The following is a 20650-nucleotide window of genomic DNA, read 5'->3' as shown; positions in this document are numbered from 1 at the left end:
AATGCGCTCGAAGGGGAGACCGGCCAGGGCCGGTGTGGGTACCAGATTGACTCGGCTGCCAGATCGACTCGGGGTCCTGCGCTTACAGATGACGTATCGACACTTGACGTATCGACACAAGCCAACGGACAAAAGCCCGGAAGTGTCTGCGTGTGGGTCGAGAAGGGTCTATCTGCAGCCGGAGCCACTTGCCAAACACGCCCATTGCTCTGCCAAACACGCCCATTGTTCGTTGCTACCTTATAATTGGTCCATGGTTGCCATGGTGGCCATCATGGGGGAAAACAATAATCAGCGCCACAGCGCTCCGTTACTGTCTTTAAACAGCGCTCCATTCACTTTGTATAGAATGCAAACAAACTTAATAAAAACTTAATAAAACGTGCCTTTCACAAATACACGTTACTGTCTCCACGACTCTTGTCTGTCTATACGAGCTGTTTGTGTTGAAAATAATCCACCCATTGACATCTTAAATGTCCAACTCCTGTCTCAGTGATGGATTAAAAATGTGACTCGTTGAGACCATGGACCTATGGTTTATGGCTGGTTCAGACTACACGATTCTCAGATATTCCTCCACGATTTAACATGTCACACTATACGACCACAGAGCCAGGAAATTGGGCCTTGTCTCGTCGGAAGGCTGGCCACACTACAAGATTCAAGGGTGCGATGCTCTCTACTTTGTATCATTCACGTTTGTAAAATATTTAGAAAATCTAAGGTTTAGAACTGACATAATTTTTTTTTATATTTTTGTCATAAAGGTTCCAGTAGTTTTTATATCTGCTCAATGCAGCAACTCCTGAAGTCAGTTGGTAAACACTGCGCGTGAGCTCCAGCTGTTCGTGGGGTTCCGTCATGTCAACAATGGATACGTCACGCGATTCCCCAAAAAATTCTGACATGCCAAACTTTTCGTCGTGGGGTTTTCGAACGTCGCAGACGAAAACATCGCAGATCGCAAGCATGTCACATTACAAGACCTTGTCTCGTCGCCGACGTTTCAAAATCGTGTACGACTCGCAAATTTGTCTGAGAAGAACGAAATCGGGCTGAAATCGTGTAGTCTGAACCAGCTATTAGACCTGCTGCAAACAGTACTGACCTCGAATCCCTTCCCATGAATGGACCTGAGTCCCTGCCCCATACCCAAATACCTGTACTACACCTATAAGGGGTCTCAAAGTTTTCCTCCAATTTTGTCATGTAGGCTACTGATCCTGGCGCCTCTCTTCTTATCCACCTTTTCCTTCGTAAGGGATCACAGCTTTTTCTTAGGTTTACAAACCGTCTTAACATTTGAATAACTTTAATTGAGTGTGCAGCTTAACACACAACAGCTTTTAGGCATGTTGTGACTGGTTGTTGATCAACCTGGATCATGAACTCAGACGCAAAGAGCATCTCCTCTCCTCCTTAAGGAAAGCCTCATAGCCTAAAAGTATGTTTTTCTTAATTTTGTAAGCTTTGTAAAAATCTCATGCTTAACGCTTGGCAGGGGTTAAGACATTTCAGACTATTTTTATCTAGAATCAACAAAATGATATGAAGCCAGCAGTTGATATAAGACATATTTTATTAAACAAAAATGGAAGCCATAAACAATAAAGTCAAATATAGCATGCAGTGAACTGAACTATATTCTACTAAGCATGTTATGTTTTTGGTAAAAGTAAACCAGTGGCAACCGAGAATCAGTACTTGGACCCTTATTATTATATTGAAAAGCTCCCAATAAATCCAAAAATGTGTGTGTCGCAAACCACAACTCGAACATTGTGATCACCAGAGCAGTCGCGGGAGCAGGAGTCACCAGAGCTGTCGTGGGAGGAAGAGTCACCAGGGATGTTGTGGGAGCAGGAGTCACCAGGGATGTCACGGGAGCAGGAGTCACCAGAGCTGTCGTGGGAGCAGGAGTCACCAGGGATGTCGTGGGTGCTGTAGTCGTCATTGTATTGCAGCAGGTTGAAATATGTTTGAAGAAACGGTCCTTCTTCACCATCATTTGTGAGCATGAAATGCAGTGATAATGGCTCTCATCTAAACAGCCAAGGTGACATTTGAATATGTGAAATCCTAAAATAAAAGAAGACAGAAAAGGTGAATAAAAAGTTTTCATAGAAACATACCAAATACCAATATATATTTTTGAGTTTGTTAGAGAGCAATAATTATTCATATATCGGATGATACAACCTTCTCCTAGAACATAATTATCATGTCTATAACCTGAACTTTTACAGGGTGAATGTGTGATGAAACAGGATGGATATAAATACACATACATTGATTTTTAATATGCAGGACACTACGCCTTAGGGGAACAGGGACCATTCAAAATGTAAATTTTACAAATGTTATCATATAGATGGACTTACCACAATACTTTACAACGGACAACTGGTGTGACTGCATATGAGCAGTGAGCTCTGGGTACCCCCCTGCCTTGTGCGAAACGGACACTGGAAAGTAACCATGTCCAATCTGGTGAGCTCCGGGCATGCACCATCTTTAGTCTATAGCAGCGGTTTTCAATAGGTGAGGCGCGTCTCCCCTGGGGGGCGCCAAAGAGCCACAGGGGAGGCGCGACACGCAACACGCAAAGAAAAGATAGACATCTGTATGCAGCTCTATTGATATCGGTAATTGTGCGTGTTTGTTTTAGTTTTAAAATGCATCGCTTCCTTGTCCCAAGTCACCAGAAGTCAGCATTAAGGGAGGAGAATAAACGTAGAAAATATGATCCTGAATGCGTTTCTGGTTCTGTGGAGAGCGAGTTCCCCCAGATCTCCACAAAGGCTATGAAAGTCCTAATCCCCTTCACCTCAACCTACTTGTGTGAGTGTTTGTTTTCCGCACTGACCCTGATTAAAAACAAATACAGATCAAGGCTGCAGGCGGAGGACGACTTGCGTTTAATTCTCTCTGCAGTGCAGCCCCGCATCGAACACCTCTGCCATCAAAAGCGAGGCCTTATTGTTATCACTGATATGGACGAATAAATTGAAGGTCAAAGTTGTGTCTTGAATTCATAAATTGGTTGGGCCATAGGGTTGATGCTGCTCGTAGTGCAAATTATGTGAGTATGGCGCATTTTGTTTGTGGTTTAAATCTGTGGTTTTATGTGGCTGAAATCGTTAACAAATTTGATGAAAATATGTTCGATCTCATAACATGCCGTTGTCGTTTATTGATCCGAGAGCTGTCCATTGTGCTGATTTATTTCGAGACGATGTGCATCTCCTTCAAATGTGCGCTTAAGGCCCAGACACACAGCGCCGATTTCAGCCGTCGGGTGTCGTCGGTTGTAGCTTTGTTTTGTTGACTTGTGGATAGGCCTACTGATGTTCAGTGATTTTAAAAGTAGCCTCAATAAGGCCTGCATGAAGTTGGAAATTATTAGTTCACAACAAGTGAACCGTCCGTCTTTGCTCTTTTTTTGCCAACCAGTCTGCGCAATCATATGCTCCTTAGCTACTGCTTGTGACATAAGCGCATTAATTGGGGTCCTTTTCAATGCCGCCAGCTTGCTTATGGCTTCTGTATGGAAACGAGATTTTTCATGCTCCCGAAACTTTTCACCTGCCTTCCGCCAATTGCCAAACCCTCCTTTAATGAAGTTGCCAGCATTAATTATCCCGTCTGCCCTGACAAGCTTTTTCTCTATTGCAGAGCAGCACACGAAGCATAACGCGGTGTCGGTTTCCCCCACGTAGTGTAGCCACGTCCACTGGCCAAACCAACCAACCTTAAATGACCGGCTAAAGTTCTCACTTGCCGATCGCCTGGCTGGGAAGTGAAACTCCTTTGGCTGGCAGGGCTCTTCACCAACAGAATAACTAGTTGTTGCGACTGCCGGCAGTTGCACGTTAGCCAAAACCAAGATTTTAGGATCGACCGGAGGGGGGTTAGCATCATTGTTGCCGGCGCAGTCGATATTAGGCTCGACCGGAGGGCGGGGGCTAGCAATAGCACAATTTTTGCCGGTTTCCAGCAATAGCGTCTGTGAACATGAACTCTCTTCCTCAGGGGTGCTTGGGAGACAGCGGGCTGCTGACAGGGAATCGGATGACCGGCTGGTGTTTTGATGAAGTTTTGCCTTCTTCGGGCCAAAAAAAAATCTGAAATACATCTTTTCTGCGACATGTTGCACTTGTAACAAGCTTGACTTTTTTGAATTTTCCCGCCGCGCATAGCATTGTTCTGCGTTGTGCGTCATAGAATACGTCAGCATACACAGACAATGTTCTAAATAAAATGAAATGATAATATGATAAATATCATAAAAAGGGTAGATGTCGATAATTTAATGAAAAATCATGTATGATAAAATTATACTCTTAAAAAAAAACATTGATTTGTTCAGAAAACTTTCTCACTTGCAGTTACAGCCAGGGGCCGCCAGGGGGGGGTGCTGCAGCACCCTAAGCACCCCCACTTCCCGCGTCCCTGTCTGCTACCAGTAGTCTCACAGTGGAGAGATGAGCAGGTGATGATCTTGGGGTCAAGTTTGTACAAGAACTAGGTTGGAAATTGTCCAGGACCTGTTTTTGGTCTGTCCTGCTTTTCTGTGTGTCTGATGAGCTAACCTAGGCCTGCTCTCCCCAGAGGTACAGCCTCTTGCAGCTCCAGGTGAGTTGTCCTGCAATGTTCCTCCAGCAGAAGGCGCCACTCCACAGAGTACTCCAGAGAGCCAAGTGTCTGGCTACTGAACAGGAAGAACCAGCAGCTCAGAAGAAGAACACAGATTAACGCACAGTTCATTTGTCTTTAATTTTAAACATAGTCACTAGTTAATAATATTGATTTTGAGAATTCTGTGTTTGTGTGTATTTTGCTTGAGTTATGTTTAACATCCACTTAATCTTATGTAATGGATGATGTAGTAGTGTAGTGATGATGAAGACGATCAGGATGGTGGTGGTGGTGATGGGATGGTGAGGAAGATGATGATTGTGATGAAGGTTTTCTCTCTGCAACTAGACCATCACCACAGAGAATGACTCCATCGACCACCGGACAGACAGATCTCCGTCCACATTAGCTACACCCACGGTAAACTGCACGCCATCACCACCCTGGCACTGCAGAAACTCAAGTGTTGTTTGTAATATATTTAAAGTGCCTTAATGGACGGTGACAGGAAACATGTGAAAGGAGAGAGATCAAACTTGTGGTCTCTACAAAGCATATTGCCTGCTTTAAAGACAGATGCATGACCAAGTAAATTTCAAACTTCAAAAGACTCAGTTTATGGCCAAATAATAGGCCTAATTCAAACACGGAATAGCGTTTTATTCTACAACTTCGGAAACACCGAGTCGTCATGTACATTTCTGCAAAGAGAACTTGACACATAGCCCATTGTCGCGGTTAGCAGGTGGCAGGCAGGCAGGTAGGACCCAATAGCAGACAGTTCAGGTAAAGGATAATTTATTAACGCAAAAGGCAAGGAACACCGAGAACACAGGTGACACCGGGAACACACAGGACACAACTCACCACAAACTATAATGATCCGACAAGAAACAAAGGAATGACGAGGGCTTAAATACCAAACACAGGGCACGCAACGAGGAACAGCTGAAACACATTAGGGGAGGGAGCAGTAATCACACAGGAGGGAAACTTGACAGGACATGGGGAGAAACAAGACAGAAATACCAAAGTAAAACGGGAAACACACCAAAACACGCCAACCATCTCCCACATTCAATCATTCTTCAAACAACTATGTTTTCTCACGATTAAATAGGCCTACTCATCAATCCGAAAAAGTTATGGGCTTGTACACGATGCAAGGAAATATGTGTTTCCTGTATGGTGTGTGTAGATGCATTGTTTTAAAAGTATAACTTATTACCGCTGTATCAGCTGTTCTTTCTCACATAATATAACCAACATTATAATTTACCTTAAAACAAGATTTTGGTTTGGAAGGCTGGGAAATACTTGTAAATCGACTGCGCTATCCACTAGTGCATTCAGACCAGGTATTTTCCGGTCAGTGGGGCAATTGAGTGTGCTGCGGGGGAAAATCTGCTTTACGCCGGGTGCAAACTAGCAACGATACATGCGTATCGTGGATAGGTAGGAGGATACGTCCGCTCCTCAGTCCTCACCCAGAAGGCCACGCAGGTTTAAGTCCAGGCTCTTGTCATCATTCATCTAGACAACTGAAACTCCCTACTGGCTGGTCTGTCTGTCTGTGCCATTCAACCTCTGTAGCTCATCTAGAATGCAGCATTCTGTCTGGTCTTCAACCTATCCGAATTCCTACGTTTTTACATTCAGAGGATTTAGCAGAAGCTTTCATCCAAAGCGGCCTACACCGGTTCAACCACACATTCACACACCGACACCAAAGTCAACCATGCAAGGCTTGTCAGGAGCAGTTAGGGTTAGGTGTCTTGCTCAGGGACACACCGACACTCTAGGTTGAGCTGGGGATCGAGCCAGCAACCTTCTGGTTACAAGTCATCCCACTCTACCTCCTGAGCTAAAACGACCCGAGCGTTGTATTGTTGTACCTACAGTACACCGCTCCTCCGCACCCTGCAAGGCAGCCAATCGGCTTGCTTCTCACAGACTTCGTGGGACTCTAGCTGCAGCTCAACGAAATCTCGATTGTTTGCTACCCTGGTTCCACAATGGTGGTACGAGCTCCCCACTCACATCAGGACAACAGACAACCCATCTACCATCTGCTGTCAATTATGTAATGATCCAGTTCTGAGACCTAAGCATCAAAGATAAGCACTTGTGAGGGGTTCAATAAAATAAAATAAGTACTGAACAAACCTAACTCAAGACAACCCAAGATGGGACGGGCTTTATGCACTCCTGGAGACAACACACGAACACACACACACATCCTGGCAGAGGCCCTGGGCCACACTTAAAACATGTCTTTGCCCATAAAGCTTTTTTTTAATAATAATTAATAATACAATAAAAAGTTAACAAAAATATCTATAATTATTTTTTCTTATTTTTCACTGTTTTTACGAGCAAGTGTGCTCTTTTGGTCAATTTGTGTACGGCCATGATTCTTGCACTTTTGGGGTTTGTCTTTGTGTGTGTGCGCTTTTGTTTTTGGGAGTAAAAACAAAAACAGTTCTGAAAAACAAATTCCCGCCCCTGTCTGAGACCTAGTTGTGTCTAAGAGTATTGACTTCACCCGTGATTCAATTAAAAAGGCTGTAAAAACCTCTTGTTATTGCTTGCAGTCCTAGTTATTGTTTGGTACTATTTTAATTGGGTATATTTATGGTTCTCTAGCATCGTATGTTAGCTTGAATTAGATTTGTTTTGTTTTCAGATGGAATGTGTTATTTTTCTGGATTGGCATGTATTGAGCCATGTAATCCAAGTCTGGAAGTCTTGGATTACATTATCCCAACCCTAATCAGCCTGTTAAATACAACTAGTCCAACCAGATGGATGACATTAATGCTTTAAATCAAAATAAATAAGAAGCCCCCACTAACATCATACTATTAAAAAAATATAAATATTGAATTTCTTAACATGCTTTTAGTTTTTGCAAAAGCAAACACCTTTAAAATGTTAAGTAATTAGTTTAAACTACTCTCAGCATAACAAAGTAAAAAATGTGTCTTTCTAGCGTCTTGTAACAATGTAAAAGTGTCAATTTATATACGTAATAATCACATTTTCATAGTCATACACATGAGTTATGTTAGCATGCTGTGTTGGTTTTCCTCAGAGCTTTTTTGTTCCCTAATGAACTCTGGCCTCTGTTGTTTAGTCTGTTTGTGATCAGTATGTGGGCCTGGAGAGGGAATGATTGTTTATTTAGCCCTAGCTAAGCTACCAGTAAGTTGGCCAATGAGTGGGAACACTGACCTACAAGAAAACATGGCCAACAGCCCAGCGTTTCCCTCTCTATGTTGACTGTTCCCGACTCAGTGGCAAATCAAGGTTGAAATCAGGCTATTATCAGGTTATTCTTCCAGTGTGTTCCAAGAGAAGTTTAAATGAGCCTTGAACACTTTGACAAAATATGTTGCTTTTGGAGAATATTCAAATTCACTGCTGAGACAATTTTAGATCAGAGGTCTTCAACAGGGGGTCCTGCAGAGGTACTGCAGGGGGGTTGCGAAAGTTTTGGTTGACATTTTTTTTATATTCCCCCGCATATTTCCCACAAATTGAAATGCCTTTAAATACACATTAACATGAATCCAACACACTAGCCGCCTTTACATGGACACTTTTGATCCGATTTCTAATCTGAATAGATCTATTCCTATCATGCGATCCGAATGTACTATATATATGGCATTTACAAAAGTGGTAAGCATACGTTCGTCTCTCGCGCTAGGGCTGAACGATTTGGGGATATAATCTAATTGCGATTATTTTTATTATTTATTTTTTTAAAATAATTTTTTTACCAATATTGCAATTTAATGTGCGATTCTTATAATTTATTAAGTTCCTTATGTTGTGTACTATTCACTAAAAAATAAATAAATCATTCTTTAGTATGATGACCAACACAACATTGGAAGCAGTCAACATAAAAACTGCTCTTTCCTTTAGGCCAGGCCGTTGTGTTGAGATTAATTTATATTATAAATGTCTTTATTTAACTATTGAATTGTAAAATAAAAATAAATGAATCGTACTGATTTCCAGTCAGTAACGGTAACAAATCACTTTTTTTTTCACAGCCTTTGCGATTTGCATACCGCGTTCTATTACATCGCGATTTCGATTTGAATTAGATTAATCGTTCAGCCCTATTTCGCGCCCACCTGTCACATCTGGACTGGCTGCGACATTTTTATGCATTTGATTTTAATGAAAGCCCAACAGGAGAGAGCTTTTCTCTGCCTGCTCCTTCAATTAAGAAGAAGGACATAGGTTTCTTGTCCAATCTTTATATCTACCCCCTCCTCCGCCGCAAACAATACGTATTTGGATGAGAGTGCGCAGCCAAGACTGTTGGGAGAGAGAGAGAGTGCTGTTATGTAAGGGATAATGTACAGAACGCCGGTTATTATCGGGAAAATAAGCGATCAGCAGAGAAATAGTCCGCCAAAGACGTTGACGTCGCTTAGCAACCCGACATGCTGGGGTTGATAAGTTACCGGACTACTTGAAAAGTGGTAAGAAAGACACTTACAAACATCACTAATTTTCTAATTTAATTCCACATTTTGTTTTATGAAAAAAATGTCCCTTTGAATAGCTTTTATACATGATTACATGCAATTGACAGACATTGGGGATCTTGGCAGTTATCAGTTTATTATGTTATGTTATGTTTATGAATGGCAGTGGCATGGCCACCCTACTCACTGTACCTTGCACATTTTTTAGATAAAAACATGAATATATGAACCTGTGTATTATTTGAATATCTTAGTATTGAATGCAAAATAACAAGGTACATTTATACATGGCACTATAGGACCAGTTTAATATAAAACACAATTTTATACAACATGTAAGTAGGGGGTCCCCACTCCATCTCTCCATCAGTTTCGGGTTCCTTGGCCTGGAAAACGTTGAAGACCCCTGATCTAGATGAAGATAAAGGCCTGTGTTTCCTGCCAAGAATGAATGCAGATGGTTGAATGCAAAATGTTGGGATGCAAGTGAACTCTGAACTGTACCTCACCCCGTTCCCAGGTCTCCTCTATCCAGCTCCACAGTGTGAATATTTCCAAACCTTGCTCTGGCCGCTCATTAGCACTCCACACACCGCGAAAAGAATGATACCTTTCTTTTTATTCACAATAATAATGGAGGGGCCTATGCAGACCCTCCAGTGATCTGTTTGTATCCACCGAGGAACAATTTGAGACTGCACCGACGCACGGTCAGATGGTAGCAGAAGCATTCTGTAGGCCTTGGTGGGAACCTGAGATGATGTCCCTCATCGCCATAGACTGTTCTAACGTGAAACCCATCACCCTCCCATCCTTCTCCTGCCCTGGTTATGATTCCTCCAGAGAAGGGTTAGGGTCCTGAGTCTTAAATTAAGTTAAGGGTACATTCTGGGTGCTCCTGAGCGGGGTGATATTTCACAATGTTTTTGACCAAAAACATTGTGAAATATCAGTGCTGGAAAAAAAGGTGAATGTGGGGTCGTTCAATTTATAAATATGCATTTAGTGTAAACAAAACGTTTGATTTATGTTTCTCATCTAAATATATATATATATATATATATATCATGTAGAACTCTTACAGCTTCCAGGGATGTTAAATCTATAAGTTTCAGTCATTTTAATAATTAAGAAAGAAGTTATGTTTTGTCTGGAACACCGCCCACTAAGAACGCGTCATCACTTACGCGGTGAAGAATAACGTTGCCATTTTGCACTTGTGTTGAATGCACGTGGACCTCGAGGAGTTATCTTTCAAGGTAATTAAATCTTACCAAATATGTCACTGTTAGATTCAGTCACTCTAAATACTTGTTTTAATTTGCTCATAAGGTTGAGAACATGTTTATGTCAAGGTATTTTTTCAAAATCCAGGCCTAATGTGATTATACCAATGTGTTAAAGATCGCTAAGGTTACTATTCACTGGCGTTAGCTAGGCCTAAACAACTTTAATTTAGCTCACTATTTCACGAAATCAGGGAATGAAGCATGTTTTTCTATCGTGTGAACGCTTAGTTTACATTCCTTAGAACTATGAAGTTAATAGTGTAATTCGAGTTACTAACTGCATGCTTAAGCAACTCGAAATGTTGGCGCTATTTTGGGAAATATTCACTATACCACGATGGGGAAAGTAGCTGTTAATGTCTTTATTTTTTTATGCTGCTATGCCTGGTAAAACGTAAAAACGTTTGAGTATATTAATTGGGCCAGTTAGAATGGTAATGGACTGTCTAGCCGAGGGCTACAGACAGTGGCAGCTAGCCACTGTCTGTAGCAGCTAGTGGCAGCTGGCGTTTAGCATTAGGCTAATATTAGCATTGCTGCTTAGCAAAGGCATTCATAGTTTAAGCGGTTTGGTCTTTACCAGCTATAACTAGCCTTCCCCAGTCATTGTAACGGACTGGGTATTATGTAATGTTGTGTTTTGTGTTCCTCTGTTAAAATAGTTTGTTTATGTCCATTTCACTGGGTTTAGATTCCAGAGGGTTAGTGGATATGTCATGGGCTGTAGGGTCGTGATTGGCTGAGAACTAGGAAACGTTATCGTTGTTCTGGGGAGAGAGCCAGGCTAAAGTGCGATGCTGATATTGGCCTAATGCTAAACGCTAGCTGCTATTGCCGCGTGTACGTGACGCCTACAGAGCCCTTGGCTATAGACAGACCGTCACCATTCTCACTGGCCCAACAGTTTATTCGATAGTAGTTGTTTTTGCGTTGGCTACAGCCCATGTTTCATTTCACTTCGTTATGTTACTAATGTGTTTTTTTTTTTTAGGTGTTGTCTAATTACCTTAATAGAGCCTTATTAAAATGACAAATGAGGGAGATTTATTTGACTGTTGCATGAAAATGTTTATTGAAGGGTTAACTTGTTCTGTACAAACTATGTTTGAATAATATATTTGTTTTAGTTTTTTCTGTATAGGTAATTGGTGTTGAGACTGACTTCTGCTTCAAACATTGTTCCAAAGGCTCTGTAGAAATAGTGAGTATTTAAATGCTTTATTTGATTCACTTGACTTATTTAAACTTCATAGTATTAGAATGTTGTCAATTTATGAAAATTAATCTAATATTTTTGTACTGTGTAAAGTTATTTTACCAATTTTGATATTTTGTTGAGCACCAAAATACGTAGTTAGTGAAATAAAATAGATCTAGGCTACTGTTCTGATGCAAATTACACAACACACATCAGTTGTGTTTAGTAACATTTATATTGGTTGCTCCACCTTAAGGTCAGGTTAGTTTAATTTTTGCTTCCATTACATGACACACAGGTGAGTGCTTTATCCAAGTTAAAACATAACTATAAAATGAATCTCTCATGTTTTGTCGTCACAACACTATATAGGACTTTTAATTTGAAACATGTACAGTCTTCATTTAAGTTTAATAGGGAGAAAAGGAGAGGCTCAGACAGACTGGCTTAAATTATTTAAAATTACCAAATCTTTTAAATAGCACATTCATTATAATTCCATTGTAAATATGATTTGTTTTTTCTCCCTCCGATCTATTTGTGATTTCACTGTGCAAGCAGAGGGCGAAGCCGCCATCAAAGAATCCATTGAGGACACCACGGTGGGAATATTTGTCGTGAAAAATGATGCCACCAGTTGACCTGAGGACATTGGGATTGTGCTGGAAGGCCTGCAGATGCAAGGACTGGCCAACGCTGCATTAGCTGCTGCCATGTTGTTTGGCCTAATGTATGTTTTGAACCTCAACTACCCTCCTGAGCTACAGTACACATTTGAAGTGCTCCAGAAAGTTGTGATGGAGCTGGACGGCACCACGCTCTCAAAGAAAGCCCAAGTTCTTAAAAACAGACTCTATGACTGAGATGTTGTCCTTGGATGTTTTTGCTCATTGACTTGATTCTGGACTGTTGACATGCTCCAAAAACTCCTTTGCTGTTCTTTGTTCTTGTTCTTTCAGTATTTACATACAGCATGTCTACTGTATTTTCAAAGGAATGTTCTTTTCTGGAGCTCATGCGTTCCCAAAATGTGCCTCGGATTTGGTGTTTTCTCTTAAACTAATAGAGCTGCTGAATGAGCCATGGGCCATGTTTGTTCTGTGAATGCACTTGACTTTTGACATGCACTCATGCAACTTTAGTTTTTCCTGTATTCTTTTTGCAGTATTTACATTTAGATTCTTGGAAGATTTACATTTGTGGTAGGTCTACTGATGTTTGTCTAGGTCTATTGATGTTTGTTTGTTTGCTGTGCAGTGACACACATTCAAAAACACTGGCAGTACTTTTATTTTTAATTTTATTTTTTACCGGTGCAAAGTAAAAAAAAAACACGATGCAACCTAACATGATGTTTTGGGATTTCAGTGTTAAAAATGTCTACAGTGTTTTCAAAAAGATTGTTTATTTGGCACAATTTTCTGATTGTAGCAGTTGTGTATGTTTACTGTGTTTTCCTGATTGGGTCCTGCTGTACTGCATACAAATTGCATGTCCAACCTATTGGCAATTGAAGGTGGAGTCAGCGATTAAGGCTAATTCTTGTCAAAATCAGTGAATATCTCTTTATGATCCACTACCTGTCCGTACAGTGTATGTGCTATAAATCCTTTGTTAGTACTCAGCCTAGGCTCTGTAAACCAAGGACCTACCATATCAAATTTACAGAGCCTATAGGCTGTGTATTAACAATGGATTCTTATTTATTTTTATCAGCAGCCAAACCGTACTGGTAGGTAGTGGATCATGAGGAGATATTCACTGATTTTGACAACAAGCATTCCCTTTAATCACTGACTCCACCTTCAAATTCCAATAGTTTGGACATGCAATTTGTATGCAGGACAAGCAGTCGCCAGAGTCGTCGACTCTAGGTTGCATAACACTGGCTGTGCTATTTCATTTTATTTTCATTTCATTACAATTTTAACCAACCAAAGTAAAAAACTGTTTTGGGATTTAAGTTAAATGTTGTATTATTTGAAAAAAATACAATAGAAAGATGGTTTTTGTGCCTTATTTATTTTGAAAATGTTATGATTAATGTTGCAGATAAGATTAGATTAGGATGTAGAAAGTCATTATTTAAATCAAAGATCTGCACAGAAATGTGGAAAATTATGCAGATAATTTTTAATTTAAGTCTCATACCTACTTGAGCAGGTTACGTAGATTTAACATGACAACACTTATTTAAATAGAAAAATCATGTTTCTTAAACAGGTTATAATTGAATATACTGAGCATGTAAAATATATACACAATTACATTAAGTCATGTTGGTTTAACATGGGGTAATTAAGTATGTTTAACATTAAATAACAAGTCATGTTTGCATGACAAAATAATTCTGTCTTTTAAATTAAATAGTTAGGCCGTGTTCACATCTAGCATTTTTTGTAATAGGGAAAAGTTGAGCCGACCGCTTTTTCAAAAAAAAAAAGCTGGCAGCGTTTTTTGTCCCAAAAGCACCGAGAGCGTTTTTTTTATCGCCTAGTAACAAACCCATTCTAGACCCAACGTTACTCGCCTACTACGTATCCAGGCTAGAGCCCATTAGACATGTCGTAGATATCGACATGTTCTGTAATTAAAACTATTAATCGCTCTACCGGCACTTTCCCGAGTGATTTGTCCGCCATTGTTTCTTGTTTTGACAGTTGAGTTTCCTTCATGACGAAGTGTCAATGTTCCGCTTGTGATTGGTCAGTTGCCAAAAAGACACCTGACGTTGGCCGCTTTCTTCCTAAAAGTTGAACTTTTTTCAACGCTCCGTATGGCATAAAAAAACGCTGGGAGACGCGTTTAAAAAAACGTCTGACCTTTTCCAGAAACGCTCTGCTCCATAGGAATATAATGTAAAACAAGCGCTGGCAGATTTAAAAAAATGCTAGATGTGAACACGGCCTTAGAAGTGAAAATGATTTTAATATGTTCAACCGATGTACACATTTCTTTCATATATATCCAGACTTTTTGGAGTGCAGAGCAAGAGACACACAGACAAAGACAGACAGACAGATGGAATAAGGAGATAGAGGAAGAGAATAAGGGTAGAGATAATGAGACAGATTGAGTGTGAGTAAAAAGGGAGGGAGAGGAATTGAGCGGACAGACACAGGACACAGACGAATTTAGATAGGAGAGGCAGAGCGAGAGAGGGGGGATTCCAAGAGTAGGGAGTGAGAGGAGCAGAGAGGGGAGGTTTGCAACGTAGAATACCAAGAGTTAAAGAAAATAAATGAACAGGGCATCAATCAGGAACACACAAAGAACTAAATATATTACTGCTTCTAAGATCAGGTTTGGGTTGTGCTTGGTAGATGAACAAGAGTCTTACCCTTTTTGTGAATCTTGCTTTGACTCGGTCCCAGCATGGAGGAATCAACTTTCAAAACACAACAGAGAAAACAGAAGCATACAAACAGCAAAAAATCATCATTGACCCTTCATCACTATTATCTAAACACTATAAAATCGTGTTTATGAATTAGAAAAACCTGGGTCATAGTGCAGCGGTAAAACTAACGGCTAATGATTTAGAATCCAGGTTCCCAGAGTTCAGCAAAAGGAAGCCGAAGCGAATCTCAGTCTAAATAGATATTTATCAAGGTTAGGGTGAGGAAACGAAAACTACAGTTCATTATTATTATAAATATATTTTTTGATAAATAACTAGTTGAAATTGTTGCAGCTCCATATCTTCTGGAGGGTCTTGATCAAAGATGGAGTTTTTGATTAATAGAAATGCAATACAGTGCATGCTGATTGTCATTAATATTGATTAAAACAATGATCAAGACAAGTATGTTATATTTGAATTATAGAATGATTATAATATGAACCAAAAAACAGTTGCGATCCTTTTGGAGCTAAGTGTGTCAATACAATCCGAGGTAAACAAATCAATCCTAAACAAGTAACAAAAGAACCTTAATAAATCAAACTGGCTGACAGGGTGATTTTAGAAATGACATAGCTAGCTAGCTTACTGTTAGGCTCGGGTCGTGGAGCCAGGGTTAGGGTTATTGGACCCCACAAGGTCCAGCGGGCCCAGCGGTGTTTCAGTCCTTGTTCCGGTCAGCATCTCAAACTGCTCCTGATCATTGAAATTCACTTGCCACTGGCTACACACACACCCACACCCACCCACCCACCCAAACACACACACACACACACACACACACACACACACACACACACACACACACACACACACACACACAATTACATTACTATTTAGTGTAACTACAACTAACAAGTCTACAAAAAAATGAGTTAGGATCAGTGATATGAAAGACCTGCGGAAATGCCCATCTAATGGGAAGTATCTCCAACCCCTGAAGAAGAAGCACCAGTCCTGACCACACCAGTCATATATTAATTAAATAAATGGTGGATCCATCAAGACCTGTCACAAGAAATGGACCTAGAAATCCTGTACACCATAGCCACAAGACGTTCATGGGACGACAAACACAAGTTTGTTGTTCAAGTTTGTTAAGCCAAACATTGGCAATGACTCTACTATTGGCTAGTAAAAGCCAAGGATAGGTGGATACTTGCGAAGGAAATACAGATGGAACATATGAAGATATGTGACAACATCACCACTACCCATCTAGCGAGACACATCCTCCATTCCTACTACTCCAGTTGCGACTGTCCTGTACCCAAGCTTGGAAAATCCTGTACAAATGGTGGTAGAAAGTAAAATTCAGGACTACATCAAGCACAGGGGGATGACACTGGAAGAGAACTACAAGGCAGTATTACAAACCAAATAACCGTCCCAACCATGCTCCAACATAACAAACTTCCCTCAGGGGCCAAGGCCGACAATATGAATTTCACCCCTGCCCTAATGGAAAGAAAAGGGAGTACAACCAATCGTACAAATAAAGCTAGAGGAAAGCGAGTAAACCTGTTTACTCTGAGACAGATGACGACAGCCAAGAAGAGACAGCCAAGAAGGCACAACTTCTCAAGGGGTGACACCAACTTCCCTTTCCAATGGCCATCCAAGCACTCAAAAACGGGTTAAAAGGATGGAATTGGAAGAAGCTATGAGCAGTGTACAATCGGCCAACAAAATAAAAAACAAGTAGCAGACAAAGTCCGGAAACGTGCAAAAATATTTTTCAAAATATCAAGACATCATGTAGCAGATTCTAACAACCATGAGTCTAGAAGAACAACAAGATATCAGCCAACCACCTCAAGCACATGAGTGAAAGAGGCAGATCAGGCACTGACAAAAAAGGTGGCAAGCCTGGACCAGGAACCATCTGCAAATCCCAATGTGCAAGAAAGAAAACAATACAACAAAGGCGCAAGTATTAACCAAAGAGCATGACAAAAGACATAAATAACAGAAATAATCATAAAGACGAAATGAAAGTGCCATCTCAGAGATGAAGGATGAGGGGATGCTTTCTTGTTTGTCCGGTTGGTTAAATGAAGCCAAACTCTACACAAAGTCCTCCGAGTGAGGTTAATCTGAGACTGAAGAAGCAGAACTTTGTTCTAATTGATGGAAGCTGTACAGGGACTTAGACCACCGCAGCACATGTTTGATAATGTCAGAGGAACTTTAAATGCACCAAGAATAACGACTTATGAATCATTCGTCTTGATAATATTTTTCTTGGAAATGGTTGTTTTTATTCTTGATACAAAATACACATGGTTTCCTTTTTTACACTAGAACTTAGATCTTGAGTGCTCATCGTACTCATTAAAACCAAGATAATTACAATATTGTCAATGATGTTATAGAAGCTACCTCTTCTACAGATATAATGGGTGCTAAGGTTTAGAACTCAAATGGCCTCCATTGGGTCTTGGCACTATGGTCTATCTGGGACAAATTACTTGGAAACTACATCTGGATTTGTGTCATCGACCACAGTCGAGGTACTTCAGTCAAGGGAATGTACAACGTTCAGACAAAAGTCATATGGTGAAAATAACAAACATATGATGCTTCGACTTCTTTCCTGTTCATACTGAATATCCTGAGTGGATGAAAACCAGAACCCATCGCAGGGTTTGGCTGTGACTCTGTAATTAATGTCCCTGATTAAGTCCAGATTAAAATCCTGTTCCTGTCTCCATTAAACCTGCATCCTGTATAATAGAGAAATGAGCAGCCTCGAAAGAAGCCAGCGTCTGACTTGATTTATAACATTTGACATTTGATCGTTCGGCTGCTATTGTCACAAAGCTGGCTACAGATTTTTTATTTGTTGCGAGCTACAGTAGCAGGCGTACCCGTCTTTGACCCTCTCCTGTTGGTTGTTGATCAGGTGACATGTCTTCTTCAGAGCGACAGGTGGGTAAGTGTTCAGACCCGCTGCAGAAAACACACTTACAGCCGTTAACTTTTGAACTGCAGTACACTTTAGGCTTTACTGAACTCTCGTCCTCCCAATATGCTTAAAACATTCAGTCCAATACAATATAACTTATATCAATCACAATTAATGTCGTCCTCCAACATAATACAATGTGATATAGTCTACTATAAATTAGTATATCTAATCTAGATGATTTACCCTTGAGTACGGAGAGGTAGCTTCTGATGAAGCGCTGGGCGTAGCCCTGCTCCTCGGCCCTCAGCTGGCCCAGGCAGATGAGGTGCTGCTCCAGAGGGGTGCTGGCCAGCTCTGATACCTGGGCCCGGTTGTAGTGCTCCCCCAGGGCCACCACGAACACGGCTACCCCCTTGCACTTGGCCTCCTTAGCCACCTGGTGAAGCTTGGCCTGGTCCCAGCTGGGGGTCTCGGCCCCCACCACCACCATCATCACCTTGTTCTTCCTGGGGCTGCTGGCGTTCAGCAGCACCTCCTTCAGGGTGAACTCCAGGGTGTGGCCCAGGGCCGAGGGGCCCCCCTGCTGCACCATCTTCTCCAGCACGTGGCTCTTCATCTGGCTCTTACCCTGGAAGGTCTGCAGACCAAACTCTAACTTGGCGGCCTGCTGACCCGGAACAGGAGCCTTGGAGTGGAGTGATCCGCTCTGCTGGACCAGGGCCACCCGGGCCTGGCTGTCGGCCCGGCGGGGCTGACGGCTGACGGCCACCTGCTCCACCACTGAGCCAAGCAGCTCCTGGAGACCCGAGTAATGGTCAGCCTGGACCTGCCTGGAGCCGTCCACCACTAGGGCCAGGTCCACATCCAGGACCTGGGGCACGGGGATCTCCTGAATACTGACGCAGTCGGACAGAGCTCTGCAGGGGTCTGAGGAGGGGGCGTGATTTGTTGTTTTACTTGATTATGATTTATTTTCGTATTCCCTTTTGATCTGTAATCATTTCAGCAAAATTATCAGTTGATTGAACAAAAGTGCAAATATCGTGTGTCCTAAAGGGTTGAGGACCATACAGCACTAGACCTCATCACTCCACTTCTGAATCCTTTTGCATCAGAGCTCTTGACATTTCATTTTACTGCTCGTTGAATGATCCTGAATTTAAAGATAAACCTTTGCATTTTTGTCTTGCCCTAGTTCTGACCTCTGCTGCTTACCGTAGCAGATGACGCAGCTCTTGATCATCCGCAGATCGTTGACAAGGTTCGGTGAGCGGCCAAGCAACAGGTAGATAGCGTTGCCCGTGTCGTCAGCCTGCAATGAAACACAGGGGTCATGACTCCAGTTCTAAAATCAATTTTTATTTGTAAATTCAAAAATTTTCCACAGAGAGTTTACATTCAAAGGCAGGAGCAGGATGGTCTAGTGCAGTGTTTCCCAACCTGTGAGTCAGGACCCCAATTGGGGTCTGACATGCACTGCAGGCTTGCATGATAAGCCACTTGCCCACCTCATCTTCCTATGAATTCACATCTCAACGCATCACTTGCCAAGTAAAGACAAGAGACCTGGAGCTGCCAAAAGTAAGAGGTCACTGGGAGCTGAGGTCACTGGGAGGTCACTGGGAAGCCAAAGAGCAAGCTGAATAGAGATTTTAGTTTTGTGTAAATCACTTCTTAGATTTTCATGGTTCATATTTGGACTTAAAATTTTAAAAGCTCTTCTGGACTTTGAGTCTTTGAGGAGAACCACCAAGCAGGTGTTCGATGACGCTAATGAATAAATTGGCAGACGGTTTAACAAAAAAGAGCAGGTAAGGATGAGCACGAAAACATGGTCCAGAATGCTTTCAGGTTGACTTCGACTTCTCATAAAGGTCAAGGAGCAAGATGATCCCAGTACTATGGCTGGGAGTCCAGCACACTCCTCACCACTTCACCACTCCTTCTGCCTATCCTAGGAGAGGGGGTTTTACCTGGAAGGCCTGCTGGATTTTGGTGTTCTGTCTTAGTGCCACTACTGCCGGCATGATGTTGAGGGCGCGGTACTCCATCATGGCGGTAACGATGTCCTCACTGTCCTGCGCCGGCCCGTTGCTGAAGAACACCGCCACCTTCCTCACCCTCACGCCCTGCCGCACGCGCTTGAACATGTTGTTGCCCACGTAGCGCATGGCGGCGCCCAGATGCCGTCGGTTGGCCGTGCGCTCCAGGGCGATGTTCTGCACCGCCTCAATCAGCTGGTTCTTGCGGTGGTAGTCGTGGAAGCGGATGAGTTGTTTGGTGTGGCCGCTGTAGCCCACCACGGCCACGCGCGCCCCCGTGGGGCAGTTGCTCTCGGAGATGGAGACGTCCTCCAGCAGCGCCAGCAGGGACGAGCGCATCCTCTCGAAGGCGTCCGGCGTGACGTCCTGTGACATGTCCAGGCCGAACACCAGCTCTGTGGGGTAGGCCGGGCATGCAAAGCCTGAGGGGAGCAGAGATGGAGGATGAGGAGCAGAACCAAGAACCTCATGGATAGTCATGTTTACCCAAACCCAGCCTGTGGTTACCTTTAATTTCCACTGCTAATTGTATGTGTCTTTATATATATACTGTATGTTATTATATACATATATATATATATATATTATATATATATGTTATTACTTATTCAAATGTATCTCTGAGTTCTCTGCATATTTTTTGTTATCTAATCTATTT

The 20650-nt window shown here is 41.9% G+C and overlaps 1 protein-coding gene across 1 annotated transcript in view; it reads right to left on the bottom strand.

The window, feature by feature from the left end:
* Window positions 1–9192: 9192 nt before the first annotated feature.
* Window positions 9193–20650, bottom strand: part of LOC307088075 (collagen alpha-6(VI) chain-like) — a 36881-nt gene continuing 25423 nt past the window's right edge. The window contains exons 35-41 of the mRNA XM_079753854.1: window positions 19924–20414; window positions 19166–19262; window positions 18194–18877; window positions 17910–17991; window positions 15629–15763; window positions 14977–15024; window positions 9193–9587 (exon numbers count right to left, since the gene is read on the bottom strand). Coding sequence (XP_079609980.1) covers window positions 15631–15763; window positions 17910–17991; window positions 18194–18877; window positions 19166–19262; window positions 19924–20414 — 1487 coding nt within the window. The 3' untranslated portion in view covers window positions 9193–9587; window positions 14977–15024; window positions 15629–15630. The remainder of the gene's footprint in view (window positions 9588–14976; window positions 15025–15628; window positions 15764–17909; window positions 17992–18193; window positions 18878–19165; window positions 19263–19923; window positions 20415–20650) is intronic.

The sequence above is a fragment of the Pollachius pollachius genome (genome assembly GCF_949987615.1).
Source record: "Pollachius pollachius genome assembly, chromosome: 1".
Classification (NCBI taxonomy): Eukaryota; Metazoa; Chordata; class Actinopteri; order Gadiformes; family Gadidae; genus Pollachius; species Pollachius pollachius.
The sequence above is the reverse complement of the archived record's forward strand: the minus strand, read 5'-3'. Positions and strand labels throughout refer to the sequence as shown.